Source organism: Haplochromis burtoni, unplaced genomic scaffold (genome assembly GCF_018398535.1).
Source record: "Haplochromis burtoni strain Fernald_Lab_line unplaced genomic scaffold, NCSU_Asbu1 Contig_85, whole genome shotgun sequence".
Classification (NCBI taxonomy): domain Eukaryota; kingdom Metazoa; phylum Chordata; class Actinopteri; order Cichliformes; family Cichlidae; genus Haplochromis; species Haplochromis burtoni.
In genome coordinates, this window is record NW_024582446.1 from 1,801,346 (window position 1) to 1,823,489 (window position 22,144).

The following is a 22,144-nucleotide window of genomic DNA, read 5'->3' on the forward strand; positions in this document are numbered from 1 at the left end:
TATTATTATTACTGTGATATATTTTTAGTACTGAAAAGTTAAAAAGCTGAATTGGGAAAAACAAAATTATTGTAATTATGTAAAGTTGATGAGCATATTTTTTGTAATTTTGTTTTTTTGAATAACTTATCCATGTAAGAAAACTTATGTCATATTGTAATTCTACTTGATTACCCTGTAAGAGAGCTAGAATTGATATATATATTCATTTCTCTACAACAAAAACAAAAACAATTAATTTATAGTTTTATTTCCATTTTTTATTCATAATCAGTCTTTGCAGTCCCTTAAATTGTCAGTGAGTGAAAAAAAATCTCAATATCAGTGTTAAATAAATCTATAATGCAGGCAGAAAAGAAGGCAAAACATTCAACATTTCTAACTGCAGTGAAATCTGCAATAAATTCCCTGTTTGAAGAATTAGTACAGTATGAAAGGTTCATTATGAGCAAAGATATCCTTATATCACAAGGTTTTCTTCACATTTCTATGAATGAGGTAATCAGATGTTGATATTGGTTGATATTATGTTGATGTAGAAATCCTATGAATATCTCTACAAAAGGCACAATTGTGGTCGGCAATAGTTTGTGATTATTAGGTAAATTGCACTGTTTTAGTATAGTAAATAAAGTCATACTCACACACCCATATGAAACACTTACATTCAGATGCACCACCTTAAATCAGTACACTTGCACTGCTTTACAATTAAACCACTGTTTATAAAACTCACTCTTACTAACCAAGTGGCTGGTGTCATTGTGTGTGAGTCATCGTGGCAATGTTGAAGAAACTATTATCAGGCAGTTTTAAATACTTTGGCAGGAGTCTGTGTCTGTGGATACCTACCTGCACAGGGCTCTAACTTAGATCACAATCAAGCTGGGTTCGTGTAGTGAACTTCTGGTTTCATTTTTAATATCCGTGTTGCTCCCCAAATTATTTTTGGACCCACTCCATTTTACATTACACAGTGTTACTGCATTGATAAGAAGCAGGCTATAGAGTTATAAATACCTGCAAAAGTACTTAAAATACCTGTTTGGTAGTTCCTACTACAACGCATGCCCTAGAACCACATATAAATAACCAAAGGACTCACAACATTAATACAATATCAGCCTGATAACAAAAAATGGCTGATAAGATGTTTAACTTGGAGCTGGAGCACAGGATCATAGGAGAGGGGTTCTTTCATCTGCTTGTTGGCTGTTTTCTTGGACCCTTAAATTTAAACGTTAAAAAAAGAGTTACCATGTTTTTGTTGCTGCAGACAGCACAAAGGTTAAAAAAAGTTTTCTATGTGGTTGAAATGACAAATATTATTATGTTAACTTAAAGTTTAGGCCTACCTTTGTCGTTTTGTCCGTTGACAGAGAGAATACATGAAGATGAGAAATGCCTGAGGACAGAGTGATCATTAACATTGTATTGACATAAAATATCTAAACGCTGCAGTCACTGATACTTACACCCAAAAATGCCAAAGCTCCTTGAACTGTAGCAGCCCATTCAAAGCTGAGATGTTGAACAATAATTCCTCCCACAATGGGGCCATAAAACATCCTTAAAAATAAGCACAAAATTAGAACCAACATCAAGGCGCTAAAAAGCAAAATGCCGGGAAACAAATATATTAGGGACTCACCCAGTGCACCACACTGCACCAAATAACCCAGACACCATTCCAAGTGTACTTAGCCCCTCTTCAAATCCTATTTCACTATGAGGAAAAACAAAATTTGCAGAACATTTGTTTCATCCAGCCATATTTATGAAAAGAAAACCCACAAGAAAACCCCAAAACAATATACAGCTCATGAATGTTGAGCATTATGTGAAGCAACTCACTATGCACATGTGATGATCTCAGGGAACGTGGGGATTGCACTCATACCCAGAGAAAACCCAATTAGACCAAGCATGACGACCAACAACCACAGGTGACTAAACCAAAACAGAAATACAGAAAAAGATACAGAAGTTAGACTTTTTAAGGCAAAGAGATGAAATAGTGTATAAGCTGTCAATATGTCCCACTGAATACCTCCCTAGTAGTGGTATAAAGTTTAAATATCTGGGCTTAATCATCGAAAGGAACACAGTGCACAAGAGAGGCGAAGAAAAGAATGCAGTCAGGAGGGAGTGGGTGGAGATGAGTTTCAGGGGTGATTTGTGACAGAAATAGTGAAAGGAATAGTGGATAAACTGGACAAAGGATGTTAAAAATAAAGCTGCCAGGCAGGAGGAAAGGAAGAAAACCACTGAAGAGGTTCATGGGTGTACTGCAGGAGGACTGGTGTGACAGAGGAAGATGTTACGGATAGGCTGAAATGGAAGCAGACGATTTGCTGTGGGGAACCCTAAAAGAAGCAGCCAAAAGAAGAAGAAAAAAAGAAGAAATGGTGTAAGATACTATGAAATCTTATGAACATATGACTATAAAGTAAAGATTTACATTGGGATTTGACGTTTAACCACACTCAAGGGCATGAATGTCATGGCAATTTAGGGCTTTTAACTATCTTTTTCCAGGGCAGAATGATGGTACAGTATAGATATTTATATCTATAGATATATATAGTATAGATATATATTTATGACTTTGAAAAAATATAAATTGGGTGCACACGTTTGGATTTATTTAGGTTTTTTCCTCATTTACACAGGGCCAATTATGTACATATGCTATTTTAATAAGTGTGCCTCCAAATTCATTCATTAATTCAAATCAACAGCTGTATCGTTGAAACTTGGACACAATTGTGTGTTCCAGGACAATGATGCTAAACTGGTTTTGGAATAGATAAAGAAGCTAACATTAAGCTTTTTTAAAGCCCTAAGCTCAACCCTATTGAACATTTGTTGACTACAACTGAAAGCCAGATCCATACCAGGAAACCAACCAGTTCAGCGCTATAAACTGGTCAAGAATGCAACTAAAATGATCCCAGAAGCATGTTGATGGCAACTAAAAGTGTCTGGTTGAGGATATTTAATCACATATTATTGCTGGCCATTACAAAGAGTGCAGGTTTAAAACACCTTCAAATGGTAAGATCACATTTTTATTCAGAGTGGGACTGTTTCCTGGCAGGTGCGACTGTTTACATTACTGTAAAAATGAGATTGGGAAAATCTACTCCAATCTCTCCTCTGATATGACTCTTGGCTCAGAATGGGATACACATCTTTCTTAAAATGTCCATCATTTTTAAATACAGAAGTGTTAGTTTTACCTGAATCCCACACTAACCTCTGGATGTGAAGAAAAGGGGCGGGACCAAGAAGACAGAAGCCAATTGTAGCAGCGATTCCACCTGTCACCAAGACCGCCATCCTAGTGGCCTGGTGCACAAGATCAAATTTAATTTCAAAATCAACATATTCATTTATATTTTATCATTTTGATTGCTTGGATACATACAGGATATTTATCTGTGAAATACCCAATCAGCGGTGATGCCAGACAATATGGTAAAGATAAACCAAGCATTATTAGTCCCACGTAGCCATTTGAGAGACCGAACTAAGGATGATGGATAGGGAAAAAAAGTTGTTCATGCAATCCACATAAAATTCTACCAAACGTAAGCTAATTTGATTATAAAGGATATCATTACCCTGTTAATAGCAAACAGTGACAAAGTGGCATCCAAAAAGCCCAGACCTGCACTGAGAGTGAATACCACGTAGCAAACCAGGATTGTTTTCACGTGGGTGAGTAGTCGAAAGAATGAATCCTTCGATGGGACTGCCTCTGAGACGAGGGAAGCACAAAATACGGCTCAGTTATAATGTGAGAAAAATGAAAAAACACAAAATGGCAACTTTCAAATGGACAAATAATACACCCAAATCTTATGTTTTACATACCAATGGACGGCAGGACGTAAATGTTGAAAGGAACCATAATCAACAGCAAGCATCCAAGACTTAAAAAAGGGACATCGTAACCAAAAGACTGGTAGAGCCACCCTCCCAGTGGTGGTCCCAGGATAAGGCCGAGTCCTGTGAAAATCTCCAAACTACCCTAAAACAGTAGTGACCCAGATTACTATACTGTGGGAATTTCTTACACCATAGCCAAGAGCCAGTTGTTTTCTGGAGATACATAACAACTTAAACCTATAACGGTCGTTCTGTTTTCTCGTGATTCTAATGTCTAAACAGCATGCCAGTCTGACAAGTTTGTCCACCCTCACCAAAACAGTTGCCACATTGTTTGGGAATATTTTTGCAGTCATGGCGAAAGCAGATGTCATAGCAGCTCCAAAGCCGACAGCGTCAAGCGACCTCACAATAAAGCACAGACTGATGAATATAGGTCCTGCAGGAGCCCGATCAAGAAATCTGCAAAGGAAACAAGCGCCAGCAAGTGTCAAACAGAATAGAAAGATGAAAGGAAATGCAGATGAAATAAATAAGCTCAGAGGAACTGCGTATGATCTGAAACAAAGGTGATTGTGCCATGGTCTCTGGGTCTTAAACTCGTAGTTTTTAGTTTTTCACTTTACGGTTTTTCTCATTTTGTATTTTGGGCTATATTTGGATTAGGGTTCTGTATTCTTGCTATTTTTACTGTATTCTAGCTTTCTAGTCACATTGTTATTTCTTTGTTCTTACATGTCCTATTTATTTCCTGATGTTCCTTATATTGTTATTATATGCCCTCGGTTCTTAGCTTAATCCACTTTTGATTCCATTCCTCCGATCTTATTTCTGTATTTGTTTTTATTTTCTCCCGATTCAGTTATATCTCTTTCCTTGTTTTATTTTGGTGATTATTGTTGGTGATTGGTGATTAAATCTCTCTTTCCACCTGTTACTTCTCCCCTTGCTATCTTATGTCATTATCTTTCCCCTTGAACTTTGTTATATTGTCACAGTTTGTCCTAGTTTGTTATGCCTTGCTTCCTGAGTCTTAGATTTGGGTCCACAATCTGCCTGCTTGAGAGCTGCTATACTGGATTATAACTGTGTACTTTAATTATCGGTGAATTCCTGGACTCCTTCTTAAGCGGCGTGGCACAGTAGTTTTTAGAAAATTTGCCTACACAAGTTTGGATCTATTTTCTCCTGTGGATTAATAAAAACTTGTTACAGTGATGAATATTTACAGCAGCCCAACATGTATATGGGGATAACACTAAATACACAACTCTGTACTAAACATTGTGGCTAATGTGTTTTCATTCTGTTCATTCAGCACAAAAAATATTGTTTGTTACATTAATAAACATCTGTGAGAAATAATAACGAGAAAATGTTTTTTCCAGCTTCATCTTTATCATAGTTATTATTTTTTAGCATAATATTATCATAATACGAAACACAGATCACTTACCCAAATATAATAGTGCAGCACGATGATACAAAAAGTCCTGCAATAAGCATGAACTTTGCACCAATCTGGACAATCTGATACACAAAGAATGGGTCAGCTGCACTGTTACAGACTCTCTGGTTACACCTGTGCTCCAAATTGCCATGCACATGGCATGAAATCAAACACTATACTCACATATTTTCCCAGTACCAATGAACCAATTAGATTGGAGACAGCATAACACCCAAATATGAGACCAACTACAGTCTGACTGGCTCCTTTCTTCACTGCCTAAATATCAAAACAGGACAACAGATAAAATTAGGGGATTTACATAACAGCAACAAAAACAACAAGGATAATGAAAAGTGAATCTCAAAAATAACGTATAAACTATAAATATATGAATAACCCTGACATGAAATTCAACTTTTTTTTAAACAATCGAGCGTTTATTGAACCTCCTGACAAATTAAATACGTAACATATTTGAGTTTAAATTTTTATTACATTTGCTACATCTGGTATTTTTATTTATTTAATGCATTTAATTTATTGCTTAAAACTGTATTGTGTAATTTATTTTAGATTTTTTGAGGAGGAAAAGAAAAGAAATCACACTGATGATGTATCAAATGTCCCCCCGCACATGTATCAAATATGATAAAGTAGGCATTACAATGTTAAGGTGACAAATGTCTTTTTAACTAGCCAGCTTGTTGTGCCACTCTTTTCAGACATTTGCATTTCTAGCTCCTGACAGACCTTAAGTTGAACGGCTGATTACAAAAGAGCCAGTCTTCACTGGCCTTCAGGGAGGATGTCTGTTGGTAGCGCATGACTACTCATTCATTCCCTTCAGAAGACATTATTGAGTTCTTAAGGTAAACAATAGCATAATCTGTGAACTGTACAACTACATGGGAGCACAAATACGTTTCCTACTGCTAGAAAAGATTTGTTTGCAGATATGACTTGTATGTATGAGAGAACGTGTTTTATTTCTTCAGTCAAAAGCTGCATTCACAAGCTAAGTTTTAAAAATTTTAATATCTTGAACCTTTAACCTCTTGTGCTGTAACATGTGATTTGTACCCTATGATGCTGGCTTCCTTGAGCTTACCTCGGTGGGAAAAAATGGGCCCAATATTGAGTAGCAAATCATAGAGCCAAAGTTGACAGACGCCATTGATATTAAAGTGAGAATCTCTTTCCTTGTGAACCTCTGAGGAGGATCTGTTGATTCAGCTGTGGTGTTGTTATCTGTGTTGTTATCTGACATCTCTGAAGAGAAAACGGGAGGAGAAACATGAATAATGCGATTAGGCCATGCTGAGTTGAAAGAACATAAAGTTCGTGGTTAAAATTATCGCAGTGATAAGGGAATAAAGTCAAGAGAAGTCAGCTATATTGAGCTGAGTGACTGCCAACAGTTTTATTTTATTGATTAATTTTTTTACACAGCGTACAAAGGTCACAAACCTGTCGTCGGAAGATCGGGATTCTGGTCCATTTTTAACATCCGGTGGCTGAGAAATGCAGACGATGACAGAAGAGTGAAAAAGCATAGGGTAAATCCTGACAGCACCAGCCGCGAAGTAAATGCCTCTGACAGCCTCCTCCGCTACAAGCGACTACAGTCATGTGCATGGTCTACCCGGAGCACTTCCAGACTTCTTCTTCTTCTTAGTAATAACTTAGTCCCATCCCATTACTGCCCTCCGCAGTTTGACATATTAAACTGCTATTTTATTGGAAACTCGAATTGTAATAGTCGTCGCACAATTAAAGTACTAGTAATACTAAGTACCAATCGAGGGCTCTGGTAGAAACTCAATGAATGTTTTTTTATGATGGCCAAACAAAGTTTTAACAAAAAATGAAAAAAAAAAAATCTATAAATGTAGTTTAAATATATACAAACAAACCTTTATGTTAAGCATCACTTAGGTTTATGCTAAAATCTCCGACTACAGTTGATCTCTGATGCTAATACTGATGAATCTGACAGCAAATTGCTTGTACCTTTTAACATTTTTAAAGACCCCTTTAAAACATAAATATGCGTACTTTTTTAATGCAAACTGTAGCTTAATGCTATTGCCTACAACAATGACTATAACCACAACTATAATGTATTTTAAAGGTAAGTTGTGTTTTTGTTTTAGGCTAGATCCCTATTTACTTAATTTGATGGATCTTATCAAAGCACAACATGGAGGTTACTCCTTGGCCTCTCAGCAAGAAGATCCTGGGAACCCTTCTGTGTGGAGTTTCCACATGCTCTATGTCTTTCTCCCTCAGTCCAGGTTTTTCCCTCAGTCCAAAGACATGCGTTTTAGATTAATTAGTGATTCTCTGCGAAATGTAATGTAAATGTAAAAGTAAATAAACAAATTTAAATGTTTTATATCTACAATTGCATTAATATTTCTCTCACATTTAATGGAAAGTGAAGAGGGGTCTTTTGCAATCACTTCCATTGCATTAGTTAGTAAAAGATCTAATATGAAAAAGAAATAAAATAAAAACAACAAAAAACATTTTGGAACCATAGATTTTTATTCCATTTTGGCCAGCTTATAGGTCCCCAGAAAACCTACAGTCATATTTTTCTTTTCATCACAAAATAAGAGAAAAACAATCAGGCAGCAAACCATTCGGTTATTAGGCAGTATTGCTGATAATAACTGACACGCACTGTTGCTAAAATCTCTGAAGCTGCACTGAATAAAAAAAGCTGAAATGAAAACATCTGCACCAAATGTTCTGTAACTTTTTGCAAAATACTTTCCAGTTAAAATAAACTTCTAAAAACAAGTGACAGATTTCCAGATATGATCACATTTTTTTCTTTATACAATAGCACCAAATCTACATGAATCTGACTCCCACTAATGGGTCATCTCTAGCAACTTATGAGTATGTTGTAGTTAATAGCTCTGCATGTTTATGCTCTCATTCTTTTTTCTGTAACATCAACAAAAAAAAACAAAACAAAAAAAACAACTCAAGGTGCAATGTTAAAGCAAAGGTGAAATACAAAATTATTCAAATTAGCAACATACACACATATTTTTCTAAGCACATAATAATGTTAGGTCACTAAATACACAGCGCAAGCAGCATTACATTTTCTTTTGCAGGTACGACATTAAGTTCTGTGTAGGTAGCATTATTGCACACAAGCTCTATCTAAAGCAGCACTGGTTTCCAAAATAGGCAAACTACTGTACTTCACATTCAAATGCAGAATTCAAGTAGCATCATAAACACCCAGTGGAAACAAAACAGAGCCAACCAAGTGAATTTGATTGAAAAGATCTTAATCGTTACTGTGTAGATTTATTCTGGGTGACATGAGATCTACATGACATCATTTTCTGCTAATTTTCTAGCAGGCATCCTTTCAGCCAAATGCCTTTGGCTGGATATGGCACCCATAGACTTACTGTACACGATTACTGACAACTGTATCCACAATAGTTGATTCTGAAATCAACAAGGAAATAGAGAATAATGTTTCTTCAATCGAAATGTGTTTCAATTTACAAGTGGAAAAATGAACACACCGTCAGGTGTTGAATAGGTTGAATGTACAGAGGCCAAAATAATACGATTAACTATGTTCATTGCAGCACTTCATGGAAGTAGCATGAAGAGAAAATATATAAACTATGGCAAACTGTACTCAACTTTTCATGTTGCAGCTACCAAATTTATATATCCCTCTATTGCATGTTCAGCAAATTGAACATAATGTTGAAGACATTCAACTGAAAAAAATTCCAAATGAGATTATAAATAAATGTAATTAAATACCTATAAGTGTGATATAATAAAACTGTATAATATATCTACTTATTTCTTAATACGGATTTAAAATAGTGCAGCCTTTATATAACACACGGTATGGCTTAGTGAACGTGTATATAAATTTTGAATGCCACTTCAGACTTATATATTTGCTGTGCTTATTTCTTTATAAACACGACAAGGTTATTAATTTGCAGTTCGATAGCGAGATAATGTGTTTGATACTACAGATGGCACTAAACCTCCAGACTGCTTTTAAAAGTCACTGCAACATAAGTTAGTTAGGTTTGTTTTCTTTAATCTAATATATACCATATCATAATAATTATAATACTTTGACTACATGACTACATTTAATATATGAACTAGAAATTATGGATTCACTTAAATCTCTTTCATCAACACCAACCTGGAGTGACTTTGCCCTAAACACACTGATTGTAAATTGCCTCCATGTGCAAGACTAGCTTGTACATATATTAATCTCTTCTAAGTAAAACAGGACATTTTCTCCATCGTAGCCCCACACGTTGGAAGGTAAGACCACTCAGCTCTGTTGAGTTAGTGCACAGCAACACCAAATGACCTTTTCACTTCAGCCTCTGAGTCACATTTGCCAAGGCGACAGCAAATGCTTGCACGGCTGAGAAAGGATACTGGAAATCCAAGATATAAGCATTTCCATCTATCCGCCCAAACTGCATCACCTAAAAAATTGTAGAAGAAGAAGATATTTCAGAAAGAAAGCAGTAACCAAAACATAAGCATCGTGAAGCTGCTTTTTTTAAAGCTAAAGCCCAAAGATGTACAAGATGATGTCACACGTGTTTGGTGTTTTTGCTTTAAGGGCTGAAGCAAAAATAGAAAAATAGAAACCCCTGTGAGATGAAGAGACAACTCATTTTTAAATTCACTAATGTTGCTTATCATTACCTGTCTACCATCCAGTTCGATCTGAAAATTCTTTGCTGACTCCTGGGTGACTCGACCTCCAAAGTCAAGCTGGTACACCTGGGTGGCCTCATTCCACAGTGGCTGTTTGTTGGCCATAACGTAGACAAACCCTTGGCTGCCTAAACTACGGTCCTCCCTTTCATTTGCCTTGCGACACTTTATCTCCTCCAGCTCACTTGCCATACGCATGCTGCGCTTGTTCTTCCAGCTCTTCTTACTACTCTGGTTCTGGTTCATTAGCTCGTCACCGCTAATGAAGAGCTCTGGCTCACTCTCTGAGCTATCCTGAAACTCATTCGTGGTCCTGTTCATTTTCTTTGTTTTATTAAGTTGTTCTCTCTGCCCCTTTGGCTTCTTTTTCTCTCTGCTACCAAGCCTCGGGCTCGCAATGAGAGTGTTGAAATCAGACAGCGCACGCCCTTCCTTTCTGGATTTGCCCTCAGACACAGTGGGCATGTTGGCCTCCTCTGCCCGGCTGTCAAGCCTTTTGCGGCTCTTCTTGTTGAAGCGCTCTGACTCTTGTGGGACAGGGCTTTCATTTAAGGATGATGGCTCTGGAAAGTTATTGGCAGATTCTGCGAGATCTTCTGTGGCACTTTTGGATGGTGGCAACTCGGTAGGTGGGGGAGGAGGGGGAAGAGGAGGTGGGGGAGGTGGTGCAGTAGGAGGAGGCGGGGACAGTATTGGCTTCTCCAAAATCTGGTGAGTTTTGGTCGGGAGTGGAGGCGCGGGAGGATCTTGCATGGGCGGTGGGCAGGGGTAAGGGTTCCAAGGGTGGAGGCTGACCGGGTGCAGTTGGAGTCCGGCACATGAGCTTGCTCCTGGGTACAGAGGAGGGAGAGGACAGCAGGCCAAGTTGGCCAGATTTGGGGGGTAGCCCGGTGGCAAGACCAAATTGGGGTCCTGCTGAGCAAAAGGGACAGGAGCGACCACTTCATTTGGAGAACACTGTTGCGGAGGGTTTTGCAAAGTCTGAAGTGGGGGTCCACTGTGACCCACCCCTGGAGGAAAGGGTGACAGGGATATCTGGTAACCTGATGGAAACGTAAGAGTGCTTGTGCTCGGACTGGTTGGAGGTTTAGTTGTGAGGACAAAGGGAAGCCGAGTCACATCAAGGTGCTGAGCTTGACTGATAATAAGGGGAGGCGGTTTATGAGGTGGGGGAGCTAACATTGTTTGATCCGGGGTGAGCCAGAAATCTTCTGTGGCGGAGGTGTCCCACTGGTAAGGCGGAGGGCGTTTTACTGTCAAACTGACATCACCAAGAGTCAGCTGACGTACTGATTTTTCAAGGTGACACTGCTGATTTAAAGTCTCGTCCTCAGTAAATGCAGAGTTAACATACACTGTTCTGTCCCGACTGTTGTCAACGCCACCCAGTAGACTGTAAGATGACTGAGATGCCATTGGAGAGGCATTTTTGGAGTGCACTATAATGGTACTGTGATGCGCACCTTTCCCTGATGGGAAGTCCTGCCTCACCACCGTTCCACCTGCAATACCACTACTGGTAGTTCCACCTCCACTGACACTAACACTGGTGCTGCTGCTGTTACTACTGCACTGTGTGCATGTGTATAAGGCAGTGGGCACCCTCTGCTGGTAGGAAAGGGCTAATGCACTGTTCATTTTAGCTTTAGTAGGTAGTGTCCTTGAGCTGTCCATCATCTGTGGCACTTTGAGGCCCACATCCCTTCGTTCACGACGTAGAGTGGCATGAATGAGGCTGCTATCAATTCTCTGGGGAGGAGGAAGTGTAGCTGTTACCTGATTGGCTGGATCAGGGTAAGGAGGGGGGTCTCCACTTGGTATTGTGTATCGAGGGACAGAAAGACGACTTAATGTTGCTGAGCTGTATGGAAGCTGAATTTTTTTATTCTCTGAGGAAGTGACTTTGAGGGTAGCTGAGCCCCCAATGCTGTGCACAGCGTATGCATTCTGGTTGCGAATGAGGCGCCTTCGTGGCCGACACACCTCCTCCACATTGCCACTGCTGTCAAAGGTCGTGATCCTTTCATACCCAAGAGGTGTTGGGTACTGTAAGGTGACAGGATGAAGCAAAAATTCATCCTTTTTCAGGCAGGGGTCCGGTGCCAGGATACTTGGGCTGTCACAGTTTGTGATGAGAGTTTGAGGAGGAGCAGCAGCTGAAGCTGCTGCTGCAGACACTACAGTCCCAGGGTACGGAGGAGGGGGATTTATTTTCCTCATCTGAATCTCTACAGACCCATCTGTATCGTTAAAGGAGGGAGGTAATGTACGTGGCAGACTTGGCTTCAGAGTGTGTCCATGGTCTCCCCTGTCGAGCCCTGGCTCAGTGGTGGGAGGTGGCATCTGGGGAAGAAGATGAATCTGTTGCAAGGAAATGGTTGGATAGCCAGATGGAGGAGGGGGCAACGACATTTGGATCTTCAGTTGCTGCTGCATTTGTTGATGCTGCCTCTGCATTTGTTGATGCTGCTGCTGGATCTGCTGATGCTGCTGCTGGAGCTGCTGCTGCTGCTGCCTCATCTCTTGGATCTGTTGTCGGATTTGCTGCTGCTGCTGTTGCATCTGCTGCTGCTGCTGCTGCATTTGCTCGTGCTGCATCTGCATCTGCTGCTGCTGCTGTTGGATCTGCTGTTGCTGAAGCTGTTGGTTCGTCACTTGCTGTTGCGCTTGTTGCATTTGTTGATGTTGCTGAACTTGGTGTTGCTGATGTTGCTGTTGTTGATGTAGCGTCTGCTGGTGGTGCAGCTGCTGTAGTTGCTGATGCTGCTGCAGCTGCTGTGACTGGGATGGGTGATGGTGTTGCTGTTGCTGCTGTTGCCCCTGCTGGTGGTGCAGCTGCTGTAGCTGCTGGTGTTGCTGCTGCTGCAGCTGCTGCTGTTGCTGCAGCTGCTGCTGTGATTGGGACGGGTGATGGTGTTGCTGTTGCTGCAGTTGCCCTTGCTGCTGTTGATGATGGTGCATTTTCTGCTGCTGCTGTGTCTGTATTTGTTGTGACTGTTTAGATGGCTGCTGGCGAGGCTGCTGTGAATGAGAACGCTGTGAATGAGGCTGTGGTGGGAGATGGTGAGGTGGAGGTGGGGGAGGTAAAGTGCCAGGGAGAAGAGGACCCATCTCCAACCCGTTGAAGATCATCTGACCAGGGCTGGTGTATCTAGTTGGCACGGGATATGGTGACGCAACAGCATCCTGACCATGATCAGTGACAGGGACAGAGGCTGCTGCTGCTGCAGCTGCTGCTGCAGCAGTGGCGGTCGGGTTGGTCAGAACATCAAGCTGAATATTCTGATTGGCCAAAAGAGACTGAACCAGACCAATACTCTGAGTTGGGGACATGGCTTGAGCTGGGCTGTGGATGGGAGCAATGGGAATGTTGACTGTACATGGAGGATTGTCTCCAGCCACTCCAGATGGCCCCATCACTATATAAGAAGACAGAGAAGAAGAGTTTAAGCGACTTAGGATGATAATAAACTGATGGGCATGCAAACTAATTTATTTGCATCTTTTTGGATTTCCTTTTTACCTGGTAAGTCATCCTCATCCTCGCTGAACACATTGGGGTTGAACACCGGCAGACTCATAAAGTCATGAGAAATCTTTCGCACTTCTGGAAGGTAGATTGTCATCTGTCTCGGTTGCAAATGAAGCAAACTGGTCTTATAGATGACTGAAAAAGAAGAAAATAGAGTTGACTCGAGAAGGAAAAAGAAAGTAACTTTTGAGTAAAGTCATGTATATGCGCTGCTTTTGTTTTTTACCTGCGCCAAGATTCGTGGGGAGGAACGAAGCAAGTCCCACAATTTTGAATTTTGTCCCCCAAATATTAGATGTCACTTGTGCAAGGTAATTGTGCTGTGAGGCAGAAAATTGAAGATAAGGGGGGAAAAGTGAATAATAAGTGTGAAAGCTTTGCTGCTAAGCACATGTGAACCTACTTCCAGCACACTATTGACTGTTATAGTCCATGATAAATAATTAAACTGATGACAGTGCCCCTTCGCTAGTTTTCCCTCCTGATTTTCCCCTGCCCTGCTGCCTGATCATGGAGCAAATGCACACCTACATGTAAGAGATAATCAAGTAAAGAGTGTAATCTGGGTTTAAAAAACTTAAATAGAAGCTAAAGCAGTTAATTATCTGCAGCTTCACAGAGTTAACTACAGCAGAGCAGAGTCCTTAAAGGCTGCACACATCTGCTCACTTGGCACATCAGCAGAAACTTAAATTTGTGTACCTTACTTTAAATGTTGCTGAAGTAGAGACAAGATTAATGTGGACCTAACAATAAATCACAGTCTGTATTTTTCTTTACCTCTGACAGGTGAGCATATATTCTACAGTCAAATCATTTGTTACACAGTGGCCATCATCCGTTTGAGTGCTGAACTTCATCATAGCAGTTGGCTGCCTAAACTAAATGCTTTTCTTCTACCCATGGATGGATGTATTGATAGTTCAGGGGGCTGGAGGCTATCCAAGCTGCCACAGGGCGAGAGGGTACACCCTGGACAGGTCACCAATCTGTTTCAGGGCTAACACAGAGAGACACACAACCATTTGTGCTCACATTCACCAGAATCACCAATTAATCTAACCCCGCTAAATGCATGTCTTTGGACTTCAGAAGGAAGCCAGAGTACCTGGAAAGAGCCCAGAGCATGCAAACACAGAAAGGCCATGGCCAGATGATGGATTTGTGCTGTAAGGCAACAGGGATAACTGGCCTATGCTGCCCTAGATAAACAAATATTTTTCTTTTTTTTAAAGCTTAAATTCAAAGTCAGTATTTCCACTATGGCAGTAACTGTGAGTTTGCCAATCATTAAAGGATCTTAAAGAAATATGGCAGCCCAGTAACAAAGAAAACATATTGTAACATAAGTTTCTGTGAATTACACAGTGATGATAATGCAGGTACTACAGTATTACTAGCTAATGAGCATGAGCTGTAATACTTGGCAGTACATATACTTGGCAGGTCATTACCTCCGTAATTCCATCCATAGAAAACTCACGCCGTGTCAGGCTGGGTGACCGAACGGGAGGCTTCTTTGTTGGTAGGCGTGGTGATCGCTGACCTTCTTGATTGGCACGTGAAAGTTTGGGAGATTTTCTTGATTCCATGTTCAACCTTTGAAACAAAGACACATTTTTACACCTCATAAAATCACTTGGAATGATGAAAAAACATTGCTGGAGAAAATGTGCAGAAAAATAAAAAAAACATTTATATAACTTCAGACGTGTTTTGGTGACCTGTTTCCGCGAGATAACTTTGGTGACTTCTTCCCGACCCACTCATCGCTCAGCTCAATGTCACTGGAGTCAGAGCAGTTACAGCTGTCGGTGTATGAGATCATGGGATTGACGCAAACTTCCTCTGAAAGAAGCACAGCAAAGAAAAATAAGAAATAAAGTTGAGCTTGAACAAAATATCTACAATACACCCACTAACATGCCAGTAATGGGCAAGCTCTGCATGAATAACATTAAATGTAACACGAGTGCAGCCAGGTCACGATATACTCTATTCCTGTATCAGGCCCCAGACCATGTTGCATCAGAAAACAACACTCATCACCACACTCTGTACTTGTTCTTCCTCAAGGTGAATGACGAGCGCACAGCACAAATATGCACAAAAACAAGGTGCATACAGAATGACCCTGGGCAGGTCTATTTTCTGTTCCACCCCTAATGCATTTTGTGGTTACTTTGGTTCATGACCATTCCAAACTGTGCAGAGTTTTCACTGCAGCTAAAGACAAAATGAATAGCGACTTTTAAAAGATTTAGGTGAAGTGCTTTCTTTCAGGTCTAAACCCACCTGCCTTGCCATCAGTTTTTGGATCCATAATAACAAACTCGGGCCGAAGTTTACTGATGCGCCTTCCTTTGAGAATAGGCACCAGTCCTCCTAAATATTCTAGGTACAGCGTGTAGCAGGGTCCGCCTGCTTCAGGACTGTCCTCAGCTCGCTTCATGGTGCAGTGGAGCCTTTCGTTCCCTGCTGTGGGATAGCTGACAAAGTCGCGGATGTTGTTGGGGTCAGGAATTGGGGGCTAGAACAAAGAAAGGAAGGAGCTGTAAGACTGCTGGACACTCAAATGAAAACATGCCCCTGTCAGCAATTTTCCTTTACTCGCTGTGCAATAAAGTTGGTAAGAAACCTATCTCTGACAGTCACTGCACACTAATGAAACAGGGATCATTGCACCGCAACGGTGTATATGAAAAGCAGTGGTGAAAAGCATCACTAACACCTGACCATCTGCTGTACCAAAAAAGACCTGATGCAGGATTGCACATTAAACTTTAATACCTTGATGGTGGGGATAAAAGCAGTGGTGACATAAGAGCAGAGAAGCGAGGGCATGTTTAGTTTCCCGACATCTTTCTCCTCTCGCAGGGCACTGGCAATGCCTTGCTGGCATAAAAGTTGGAGGCTGGCCACCCTGTGCTCCACACGGACCACATAGAGAGCTGGTCCACATGCGAGGAACAGACGGGAATCTCTGTGACCCCAACAAATGGTGGTGATGGGCCTCTGAAAAAGAACCACTGAGAATAAGAAACTTCCTGCCGACGTCAATAGCAGAGCAGGTTCGCTAGTTTCTGTTTTATGCTACTTCCTATTGTTGACTTAGAGCTGGAACAAAGGTTAACACCCTTTAGGTCAGATTACAAAACAAACAATCTACACCCTTGTATCTGGCAAAGTGTCAATCCTAATCTTTGTTGTAGTTTGCTTTCAAGAATGTCTGAAAATGTTTAACAATTGAAAGACAATTTCTACTAATTGGTCCTCACTTGTGTGGATTTCATGAAATATGACACAAGGTTTATGTTCATTATTATAATTTTTTTAAGCAAGACATCTATCCCTTAATTTATGAAGGACTAACCTGCGCCGGTGTCTCCAAAGTGTAGATGTGTTCACCTTGGACATTATAAAACTTAACAAGGGCATTTCTCATGATGGATGCACAAGCTGAGTCAGAAGGGAGCCCATGTCTCTCCATGCCAGCCACAGCCAGGAGGTCTCCCTGGGAGCACCACTGGGCCTCGACGTCTTTGGTGTAAAGAAAAAGGGTATTTACTTCACATGATTAACAGTATATATCACTAAACTTGCAAATTAACATACTTATGTTCAGAGTTCATACCTTTAAGCCCTGAGCGAATTATACTAGGAGAGAGGTCATCATAGTTATTCATCAAACTGATATCTCCTGATAAGAAGGTGACAGTCAACAGAGGCTTAACTCGCCGCACTTGGAGGAAGAAAGAAAAGTACACATGTGAGTCTTCCTCAGGCAACACTTATAACTAAGTTACATGAGCCGAAGGGCAAACCGGTTTAGTACCTAAAGGCAGAATATTGTCATCGGAGTCTGTGTCGCTCTCCGTGCTGTCCTCGACTAGGAAATCGGGGCAATTCCAAGACATGCTCACAATCCCATCAGACTCGTGTAACAGAACATGGGCAAGCATCCTTCCGTGACAGTCCATCACAATTACCTGACCATCTGCTGTTCCAAACAACACCTGAGGGGACATTGCACATTAAACTTTAATAGTTGATTAGATAAACAAACAAACCCATTTCACTCACTCACTTCAAGATTATGACATTATTCCACAACACCTTTACATTTTTGAATTATACGTAATTGTAATTATCTTTTATGTAGTACAAATTCAGCCAAACATAGGTACCTGCTGATCGTCAGGGGTCCAGATGCCACAGGTGATCTGGCTCTCCAGATTAATCTCAGAGGACCAGTGTCTTTGACCGCTGACCGAGCCGACTAACACAAACCCATCTCTGTATGCAATGAGGGCTTGAGTGCCATCATGGGACCAAGTGAAGTCACTCACCTAATTTAAAGATTTGTATCATTAGTGTAATTACACAAGAGGTCAGCGCCAAGACGATAGAGCCTTTCTGTTGCATCAGTTGGAGTACAAGCGTGTTAAATACCATAAAGATGGAAAACAAAGCAATTTTAGCTCATATTTGCAAAAAAAATTCCTGTCTACCTGGGCTCCTCTGTCATTCACTAACTCCACAGACCATCTTCCTTCATACTGAATCCACACAAATATGCCTCCTTCCATATCGCAAGTTGCCAGCTTCTGGAAGGGTTCATTCCAGCGCACCAAGACAACCTGCAAATACCCCAAACACCATCAGCTTTTTTTCACTAGCAGAGGAACATTCATCGATATAAAAGCTAATGTAGTTCAAAGAAAAATCAACTTACAGAGAGGAAAAAAATAATGTAAATGTGTCTAAATATTAATGGCACACAATAATGAAAATGCACTCTGTTCATATAGCATTTTAATTTATTTAAATGTAATAAAAATTAGCATTTCAGCGAGATGAATCATTTTACAAAGTATGCTAATGCATAGTCTCTGTAAATATAGTGTGCATTTAACCCAATTTAGTTCTGTAATATGCAGGATTGTTTTGTTTTAATTTATTTATTTATTCAAACAGTAATTTCTTGATTTTACTCTGCTGTTGCAAAAGTTCCTTTACGAGTGGGCTGGATCAGTAATAAGATCATTGTTTTAGTTGTGTAAAATGAAAGAGCAGAGGTCAAATTCTTATTTATACATTCAACTCATTGCAAAAAAAGAGAAAATCCCACCTCGCTGTTGTGTCCTCGCAGGTTAAAATTGATTCTCTGAGGTGTACTTCTATCCCTCCTGCAGTGACTCGATGTAAACGTCACCCCAACGACTCCTCTCCCATTCCCTGTGGCGAGCCAACCCTCCTCATAGTACCGTCTCCGGCACACTGGCTTGTCCTTCTCACTCTTGGGGACCCGGCCTTTCCACGAGAGGCAGAGGATGTTGGAGTCGCTGCAGAGGATGGGACCATGTTCCACGGCGGCCAACATCCCTACTGATTGACCAGGCTGGCAAGCGAAACAAAGAAAGAGAGTTTCAAATAACACCATGCTTTCAATTGTAATAAAGCTAGATAATGAACGTTTTCAGTTTATGTCAGTGTGTGACTCTGCATTTACTTAAAACTGCCTTTTCAGTGAAGCTCAGGGCATTCTGGTATGAACACTGTCATGGTCAACAGGAAGCTCGGCTGTGGTTACTAATGTAAAATATGAAATAGTTTAGATTAAAAGCTTATTGACCTTTGAAACACAAGATGACAGAACAATCTCAATACAAGATCCAAGCTTTCCTGATGCTTCCAGTCATATCATACAATCTTAATGGGCAGTTGCTGTTTGCCCGGTACAAATTTCCTTCTTTTCTGAGCACTTCTGGACCTTGGCAGTTCATTCAAAGGCCTTTTTAGGGTGGAGTTTAAGCAAAGCAGCTACAAAGATTGAACTTTCAACATCAGCTTTAAGGGTGATTTTGGAAAGAAGTCTTTAATGTAAAGAGAGAAAAACCGGATTTTCAATATATACAAAGATAAACAAGGGGCTAGTGCAGGGGTGGGCAATCTCAGTCCACGAGGGCCGGTGTCCCTGCAGGTTTTAGTTCTCACCTGAATCACATGATTAGTTCGTTACCAGGCCTCTGGGGAACTTCAGGACATGTTGAGGGGCTAATTTAGCCATTTAAATCAGCTGTGTTGGTTCGAGGACACATCTAAAACCTCCAGGGACACCGGCCCTTGTGGACTGAGATTGCCCACCCCTGGGCTAGTGATATAATCACAAATATGGTGAGACTTTTCTGTATAAAAATAAAAACACAGCTTTGTGTATGTTCCTTTTACACAGAGATCATCAAGATGAGTCACCTATGTTATCAAGTTATGAGCAGAGAGTTGGTTCAGCTTTAAAATGTTGCCTCCCAGAGGCGTAAATTTGCATGTTAAGAGAAAACCCCTGAAAAAACACCCAATTAACGAATTCATGGATATCAGTGGGCATCATCTTCCTGAGCTTATGTGCAGGTACCAGACTGGCGAGTGAAACCAGGCACTTACATGATTTACAGGTTCTTTGATAAATTCCATCCTAATGATTTTCATTTGTGAACAGACTTTACGCAAGTACACAAGTGAATCACCAAATGTGCTCTGACACCAGTAAAATCACGATGTCTGCTGCTCATAGTGTTCTAGCTGTTATTCTAGTATTCACTGTCCGTGGAGTGGCTCCAGGATTTGTCTCTAGATTACATCATCACGACAGTCTGTGTTTTATCTTCATATTCACAAACTGAAAATGAGAGGAGGACTAGACATGTGAATTGCAATTTAGGGCACAAATATGCAAACCACAGTGTATTTTTAAATCCTGTCTCCACAACGTAGGTTAGACACATTTCATTTTTGGGCGCATTCATTTTGCAACCTTCCTACTCATTTGGATTTACATGAAAATGTCTGAAAGAGCTCACTCACATAGATATCGTAAAGATTTCCCACATTAGCCCTGGAGGACCTTTAAAATGCTATTTTAACTCTTTTAGGTCAATGCTATTCTATAATACTAATTTCACTGAACACAATATTTTACAAGTACGACAGAAACAAATCTAGTCTGGTTTGCTTTTAGTTTTTGGGTGTCTCTTCTGCAATTTAAAATCAAGATCTGTTTATGAACGGTTTAGATCCTACGTGGTATCGTCTAGCACACTACATAATAGGTAATAGCATTTTATAATATGGCTAATTAAAGCGAAAAATGACATTCAAGTTAGTCTGGCAGCACATAAATATAAAAAATACCTCATAGTTCCTGGACATGTTGAGTCAAAATTCCTCCATTGAAGGTGTCCATATTTCCATTCAGATGGTGCACTGGAGGGTAGTGGCTGCTCTGCTCTTGATACTTACAATAAAATCTACGGGGAAGTAAAATGCATCATACAGCCAAATGGTGTCCAGCTCTACATTCACCCAAATCAAGCAGCTCTACGCTCCAGAGTTTGCCATTAAATGACTTGAGGCTTCTGTGCCAGTAGCCCATCCCATGTCTTCCTGATGTGGCTCCAGAGAGTTGTGCAATCCTGTTGCAGTGAAGATGAAAAAAAGAGGAAAAGAGGAATTTTGTTATTCAACAAGTAAGGTAATCAGAGAGAGAAAGAGAGAGAGAGAGGTGGTTTTTGCTTTAAATAGCATCCTTGTCATTCAGTGCATCAACCTTGAAATTCACAGTGTTTCTCAGTCTCTATGCAACAGCAACACTGCATTGGAGACCAAGGCACTCGCAGTCTCCATGGGTACTGATACTGTCTGTTCCTTTCCACCACAGCAGCAGCAGCAGCAGCCAGGCAAGCATAAGAACTAAAATGCCCAATATTTTACACGAAGCAGACCCAAAACATATCATAGTGTAGCTAACAATAATATAATTGCATCTTATGACTCAAACTCAGGTTTGAGACTTTAGCACCCGATTACAGTCGAAATAAATTACCCATCCTTTCCTTTATAAAGGTCTCCCACTACATGACACATTACATCAAATGATTTTCCCATTCAAAGGCGTCTCACCGCATGCAGTAGTCTGAATGATTGAGCGCTTACGAGACAAAAACAAACTGCGGTGGTAAATGAATGTATTCATTTATAAAAGCGACTGTGGGGAGAAAAATATATCCTATATGTTGTACGTACCTGACACCGCTGTAATCACGTACTAATCCAGATGTAGTCGGCGCACAGTGCGGTAGTGTTGCCAGGCACTTTTCCGCTGGCGCACTTTGGGGTTGTGGCTTTAACGCGGGTTGCCATGAGGCAGGTAGCACGTAAAATAGACCAATGTTTTCAAGTTAGTACAAAATAAAAGCGTCAACACCCATGATAATCGTCTTAACAAGCGCTGGAGGTGACTGTGTGCAGTTCATTTAGGTATCTTATGATATTGAGGCTCGTCCACGGGCTGTTAGCATATAATAAACATTAGATTCAACACTGCACTTCAAAAGCGTGTATCCTTCATGATGGCAACCCCACAAGGCGCACCCGATCTTTGCGACGTAAGTTGAGGTGACATTCTTGACACAACACCTTGATGTTATGCGTGCGCTGGTAACCCACTGTCCCACCTTTCT

The 22,144-nt window shown here is 40.6% G+C and overlaps 2 protein-coding genes across 4 annotated transcripts in view; both read right to left on the minus strand.

Moving 5' to 3' along the window:
- Positions 1–7,090, minus strand: part of slc18b1 (solute carrier family 18 member B1) — a 33,545-nt gene extending 26,455 nt beyond the window's left edge. Inside the window, exons 1-14 of one of the 2 annotated variants that reach the window (XM_005926078.2) lie at positions 6,815–7,088; positions 6,456–6,616; positions 5,528–5,623; positions 5,351–5,424; positions 4,209–4,356; positions 3,880–4,036; positions 3,627–3,763; positions 3,431–3,532; positions 3,260–3,351; positions 1,855–1,950; positions 1,652–1,726; positions 1,476–1,569; positions 1,356–1,405; positions 222–1,227 (exon numbers count right to left, since the gene is read on the minus strand). In XM_005926078.2, the coding sequence (XP_005926140.1) occupies positions 1,179–1,227; positions 1,356–1,405; positions 1,476–1,569; positions 1,652–1,726; positions 1,855–1,950; positions 3,260–3,351; positions 3,431–3,532; positions 3,627–3,763; positions 3,880–4,036; positions 4,209–4,356; positions 5,351–5,424; positions 5,528–5,623; positions 6,456–6,616; positions 6,815–6,854 (1,371 nt within the window). In that variant the 5' untranslated portion in view covers positions 6,855–7,088 and the 3' untranslated portion in view covers positions 222–1,178. Of the gene's footprint in view, positions 1–221; positions 1,228–1,355; positions 1,406–1,475; positions 1,570–1,651; positions 1,727–1,854; positions 1,951–3,259; positions 3,352–3,430; positions 3,533–3,626; positions 3,764–3,879; positions 4,037–4,208; positions 4,357–5,350; positions 5,425–5,527; positions 5,624–6,455; positions 6,617–6,814 lie in introns of those variants that run through there. The other variant, XM_042222399.1, reaches the window with a different exon arrangement.
- A 785-nt stretch (positions 7,091–7,875) lies between these two features.
- Positions 7,876–22,107, minus strand: tulp4b (TUB like protein 4b). 2 transcript variants are annotated; one of them, XM_014334788.2, is made up of 17 exons: positions 21,708–22,107; positions 20,817–21,097; positions 19,138–19,217; positions 18,757–19,026; positions 18,137–18,265; positions 17,813–17,974; positions 17,461–17,641; positions 17,260–17,367; positions 16,999–17,165; positions 16,416–16,640; positions 15,921–16,155; positions 15,350–15,473; positions 15,080–15,224; positions 13,852–13,945; positions 13,617–13,760; positions 10,082–13,512; positions 7,876–9,855 (listed from the first exon to the last, which is right to left on the minus strand). In XM_014334788.2, the coding sequence occupies exons 4-17, from the start codon at positions 19,006–19,008 to the stop codon at positions 9,739–9,741; spliced, it is 5,514 nt and encodes a 1,837-aa protein (XP_014190274.1). In that variant the 5' UTR covers positions 19,009–19,026; positions 19,138–19,217; positions 20,817–21,097; positions 21,708–22,107; the 3' UTR covers positions 7,876–9,738. The 2 variants fall into 2 exon arrangements, with proteins under 2 accessions (XP_014190274.1, XP_014190273.1); XM_014334787.2 differs by lacking the exon at positions 19,138–19,217.
- Between the last annotated feature and the right edge of the window lie 37 nt (positions 22,108–22,144).